Source organism: Sarcophilus harrisii, chromosome 1, assembly GCF_902635505.1.
Source record: "Sarcophilus harrisii chromosome 1, mSarHar1.11, whole genome shotgun sequence".
Taxonomy (NCBI): domain Eukaryota; kingdom Metazoa; phylum Chordata; class Mammalia; order Dasyuromorphia; family Dasyuridae; genus Sarcophilus; species Sarcophilus harrisii.
In genome coordinates, this window is record NC_045426.1 from 197,484,804 (window position 1) to 197,490,803 (window position 6,000).

General features: G+C 38.4%; 1 protein-coding gene across 3 annotated transcripts in view; it reads right to left on the minus strand.

Annotated features, from left to right (window-relative positions):
• The window catches only part of ISOC1 (isochorismatase domain containing 1), a 57,778-nt gene extending 52,303 nt beyond the window's left edge, over window positions 1–5,475 (minus strand). Inside the window, exon 1 of one of the 3 annotated variants that reach the window (XR_004234126.1) lies at window positions 5,011–5,467. Coding sequence is in view for 2 of the 3 variants with exons in the window: in XM_031968341.1 (XP_031824201.1) it covers window positions 5,011–5,334 (324 nt within the window). In the remaining variant the exon portion in view is untranslated. Of the gene's footprint in view, window positions 1–5,010 lie in introns of all 3 variants that reach the window. The other 2 variants (XM_031968341.1, XM_003759494.4) reach the window with 2 other exon arrangements.
• Window positions 5,476–6,000: the final 525 nt, after the last annotated feature.

Here is a 6,000-nt window from a genome sequence, read left to right on the forward strand (position 1 = left end):
AATATTCAGTAAGAAAAGGTGATGTATGATGATATTAAATGATGAAGACATGTCAAAAACGTAGCAATGAGTGGGAAGATCTAGAACCAAATAGATTTGCAAATAGGTTCTATCAACATTCAAAGAAGAATTAGTTTCAATATTAAACATGTTATTTGCAAAAATAAGGAAAGGGATGTTCCTTGTCATAGACCTAAAGTCAGCCCTATTAGTTCAGGTTCAACATTGAAATGAAATAGGACCCTTTTGAGTCACTGAATATTTAATTTAAGAAAAGAGAAACTATCAAAATTGTGTGTTTTGCCATAAATAAAAGCCAATGACTCTCTAGTATGATATAAGGCATACTTATTATATCTAAGTATAGTATTATACTATTATATTAGACTAAGCATTAGGAGAATTTGTTTTCAAATCTAAACTTTACCACTAAGTACATGAGATCTTGATCAAATTATTTCACCTCCCGTAACCTTGTTTTCCTGATCTGTTAAAATAAGCAACTATCCAAAGTTCTTTCTAGAACAATAACTTCTGTGATTCTATTTTAGGAAAAAAAAAAGAATAGGAAAACATGGTCTTTGTAATATAAATACTTCTTTTCTAGGAAAGCTAAAGAATATTGGTGGAGGAGTGTTCAAATTCATGAAATTCAATTACCTTCATTTTATATTTGAAGAAATTAATGTCCATCTGGCTTTATCAAGGTCACACAAGTCAACACAGTAGAGATTATAACATAGGCCTTCTGATTCCTAGTTTTGTTGTGTTATTCTTGGTTAATGTTGCACTGCAAGGCCTCAAAACAAGGGTTCTCAGAAGCTCAACTAGAGATCCCTGGCTAATATAGCTGCCAGAATAAAAAAGCAGATTGTTCATCTGCCACATATTTACTCATATATAGCCCTTTAGTTGGCAACAAACCAAAAAAGGTCAAAAAATTAATTTAGAAATTACAGACTAAAAATCCAGAACTAAATAAGAAGTTATCTAGAAGCCTGAGGGCAAAAAAAGGAAAGGGAGTTGCTAGTTGTCAGCTAGCAATTACAAGATAATCTCAAAGTAGAACCAGAGATTGGCTAGAAATATAGACTTACAAAACTCTGTATCTGAAAGAAGCAAGAACTAACTATTCAGAAAAAATCCAAAGATGGTCAGGAAGTCCTATGTTAGGGACTTGGAACTACCAGAGAATAGCAAATGGGGTAATCAATCAATACAATACAATGTATTCAATACAATATATTCAGAGTCCAGCCCAGGCAAGTAGTTCCAAAGTCCTGAGATGCTACAGAGAGATAGAAGATCCAGTACTCTAATCTTCAAAGTTCTGGCTGAAGGTGGAGCTGGATTTAACATAAGAATACTGGTGACTCAGGGCAAAACCAAGCAAGACTGACCGCCCTTCCTAAAAGCACACCCAAAATACCAATTCAGGAAGCTGGGAAGATGAATAAATCTGAAAAACTGCCACCAGCATAAAAAAAAAAAAAAAATTTACTGCAAATTTAGAGATTTCCCCCCCAAAAGGAGAGAATAGTTCTTTTATAAAAATGCAAGCAGAGATTCTAAGGGGGGAAAAATGGACTTTCCAAAAAAACCGATAAAAATACCTAGCAGAAAAGAAACAAAGAATTTGTAAAAATAAAAGGTCTAGAAAAAAGAATTGAAAGGAAAATTAACAATTTTTAAGATAAAGTGGTAAACCTTATCCTACAAATAGACTTTCTGGAAAACAGAATAAACCAAATAAAAATCAATGACTCCATCAGACAATAAGAAAACTGATAAAAATAAAATCTGTCCCTTCTATTTCAAAAAATGCCAAATAGTGCTCATACCTATCAGAACCTAAGAGCAAAGTAAAGACAAAAAGAATCTATCAATAGTCTCCTGAAAGAAGCTCCAAAAGGAAAAACCCTAGGATATCATGATATGGTATATAATATCCATGATATCATGGTCAAAATCCAAAGCTCATAAAAAAAAAAAAATACTGGTGGGTAGAGCTGTGAATTAGCACAACTATCTGGAAAGCAATTTAAAATAACTAAAACGCTGGTAAATTTTCACCCAGAAGAAAGTTTCCAAATACATCAAAATATTTATAAAAAATCTATGTGTGTTTGTGTATGTGAGAAAGACGTCCATAGAAAAAGAGAGAAAGAGGGAGGGAGGTGGAAAGAGGGAGAGAGAGAGAGAGAGAGAGAGAGAGAGAGAGAGAGAGAGAGAGAGAGAGAGAGAGAGAGAGAGAGAGAGAGAGAGAGAGAGAGAGAGAGAGAGAGAGAGAGAGAGAGAGAGAGAGAGTGTGCAAAGAACTGAAAACAAAACAGATATCCATCAAGTGGGTGATGGCTACACAAAATGTGGTGCATGAATGAAATAGAAATAGGTTGTCCTTTGTGCTAGAAAAGGATCAAAATGACATCACTATGTTCAGGTCAAGGTACAGTCTGTCCAACTGTGGCTGATCAGGCCAATAAGAGCTCAGAAGGCTCTACTGAAGATCTGGGACAAATAGTCCATTTGGATTGGAGCTATCTCTAAATTTGCTCATCTCATTTCTGTAAAAAAAATATTTCTGTGCTATAAAGAATAATGAATATTTATGAATACAATGAAGCATGGAAAGATTTACAGGAACTAATGAAGGGTGAAGTAAACAAAGTGAAGAAATACATAAAATATATAATTCAAAAAAAGTGAAAAGAACAACCACAAAACAATCAAAAGAAAATGTTGCAAAATAACAAAGAATAAGTTTGCCTACAAAGAAAACATGTAAGACATCCCCTTCTCTGCAGAGGTTAAAGGTCCGTTGGGTGTGGTACATTGAATGTATTTTCAAATATTTTTGTGCATTGATTAGTTTTGTAGATTTTTTCTCTTTTTTCTCTTTAAAATAGTATTTGTAATATGGATTGACTTTCTAGACATGAGAGTGAGAAAAGAAACTGGGGGAAATTGGTGATATTTAAAAATAAAACAAGACACAAATGAAAATTTGTTTTAGAAGGGAAGAAAAGAGCAAAAACCTAGAATATGGGGTAATATCTTAGATAACCTCTTAAACAATTGGAAAATGCTGAATAAATGTGGTATGTGAATATAATGGAATATTCCTGGTTCTAACCAAAGAGATGATCTTACAGTATCATGAATAATATATAGTTAAAAACAAACTATCAGGATTAACAAATGCATAAAGTACTTAACAAAAAGAAAACCTATAAACACAAAATATTTCTAGTGGAATATAAGTTTCTTGAGGTAGGAAACTATTCCTTTTTTTATCTTTGCACTCTAGCCCTACCCCAGAATTGTGCTTTTAAAAAATTGTTATTGAAAAAGAAAGGAATTTTGTGTATCTCAGCAATTTTTAATTGCTAAGAACACTTAGCTGAACTGAACTGGGGGAAACTGAAGGGAGAAAAAAAGTACGTTTTAATAGTGTTCAATTGATGTTAGCCCAAGAAAAAAATGTAACTTTTAAAAAAATGTCTGTGAAATTTATTTTAAAGCAAAATAAGTTTCTAGTGACTGTTTCCTATATGTAGAACATAATCCAAAAATCACAGCTGATTCTATAATGGATCTTCCCAATGAGGTTTAATTAAAATTTAAAGGAAATATCAAGGGGCCATGTATATTATATCAAAAATTTCAGCTGAAAATATTTCTTGACTGTTGATACTTATAAAATGACACTGGTGGTCAATTTCATAATCAAAAGTTAATAAATTGATAACATGAATAAATACAAATTTATTTGTGCTCTTTATTTCCCATTCCCCAACCCCCATCCAACCCTGAATGGCTATTTTGGTTTTTTTTTTTTCAAGAGTATTGAGTACTATTTGAATGACCACTTATTAGCTGTACATTTTCCAGCATTCACTTTCTCAGAAATAACCTCTCAAGCAGAGTTGCATTAACTATAAAGCTGTTTTGACATAAAGATGGGGATATTTGTTTCAGGGCATCATTCCAAGGTTGCCTAAGAGACTTTCATATGTCTAATCTTAAAGATCCTGAGAAAAACTTGATAAGCCCTGAAGCTCTCAAATTAAGGGAACATTATTTGATTTAGGAAACCACATATGAACTTTTTGGTGAGGATCCTCAAGTGATTACAAGACAGGAAGAAGTAATGACAGGTAAGAAAGGCCATAGAAAGCAGTTAAAGGATTGCTACTTATTGTAATCGGCAGAGGGTAGGGAGCTCTAACAGACTCCAAGATCTGAATTCCATATTTGGTTCATTTTTAACCTGAATGGCTAATTTCTATTAATTACATAAAAAAGAAAATAAAAGGCAAAAATATAAATAAAGCTTAAGATTGATATAGTTTTTGGATATTATAAGATCTGTAGGTTATCCCAAGCTTTCCATTTCCTCCCATCTTCCACTCCCACCAATAAGCAGGGCTTCAAAACAAAGTAATGACTAATGAATAATACCAAGAAGCAAATTATACCTAATAACCCTTTTCCAAAAGTCTTAAGCCTTTCCTTCCCAATTAAAAAAAAAAATCTATCTCACAGTGCTTTTGGACAATATGTGAAAAACTATATAGAATAACCAAAAGAGGGGGCAATAGTTAATTTTCACATAAAAACTTGGAGTATTAAGTTTAGAGATTTACAGGAAAATTAAAAAAAAAAAAAAACAGAGAACTGTACGTCCCTTCGGAAAGCATTGCCGTACCACCTCTAACCTACATGGGTGGCAGTGTTTACATGCCTCCTCGGAAGCATTACGAAACGACTGTACAGTTGCAACACAAACATGTGCACGCACGCTCACACCCATTCTGAAGTGGAGAAGCGGCAGAACTGAAGCAGCCGAAGCTCCAAAGTCCTGGCACGCGTTCTGCGGGCCCGGGTCTCCCTCTGCTGTGGCCGCAGCAAGGACACCTGAGAAGCAGGCACATTTCAGAGAGAGCGAGAGCGGCGCGTTTTCCCACCCCCTCCTCGGCGCCACGCTCCCGCCCTCGGCGTGGCTCTTACCTGGATCTGCAAGGGAACCAGGCGGACTTTGCAGCGCTCGCTCACCAGGAAGCCTTTGGGCAGGTCCACATACTGACCCCACTCCTCCGCAAACAGCTGCACCACGAATTTGCGGTGCATGTCTATCTGGTCTCCGTAGAGGCTGAGGAACTTCTGGATGAGCAGTTCGTGGCCCGCGCCGTGCGGCACGGTGGAGGGCCGGGCAAAGACCGAGAAGCAGAAAAGCACCGGCACGGCGCCCCCCGCAGACAGCGGCCCCGCGGCCCCGCCGCCGCCGCCGCCGGCGTGCGAGTGCGCCAGAGAAGCGGCCTCCGCCGCCGCCATGTTCCCGGGCAGCGCCAGGGCACAGCGGAGCACGCTCTCGCTAGCTTCCTCTGGCGGAGGGAGTTCCACCGACCTGCGGCTCCTCCTTTTCCTTTCGCTTTCTCGCCACCAGGAGGGGGCCCCAGTCCCCAGCCGCCAGAAGGAGCAAAAAGGCGTCCCTGGGCTTTCCTCCGCCTTCTCCTTCTGATCCTCCCCCGCCGCCCCCGCCCTTCCGCTTGAGTGGGCCGGGGAGAAGGCCCGGGGGCCAGACTGCCCCGCAGCTAGCTGCACAATCTCCCCAGCGCTGGAGCTGAGCCCTCTCCTTAAGGCTTCAGACTAGATTTCTCCACCTGGGCTTACGGCGCTCATCGTCATTGTTCTGTTCTCTTGCACAAAGGACCTTGTTTGGGACTGTGGCTCTCGAACTATGTCTCACCTCCGTTCCTTTCCAAACCTCAAATACAAAGGATCTTCCCTATTGCTAATGCAGAATTAGAATCCAAAAAGCTTTTTAGACATGGACCTGCAAACGTGTGTGGCCCTTGTTAATACTCCTGAGAAATGGAAATTGTTTGCGGTGACAGCTATGGACCCCTGCAGATAAATAATACTAGCAACAGTTACAAGTTGAGTTTTCTACTGTAGCAGGATATTTTTAATATGCATGCAGGGGAAAGAACTCTATTC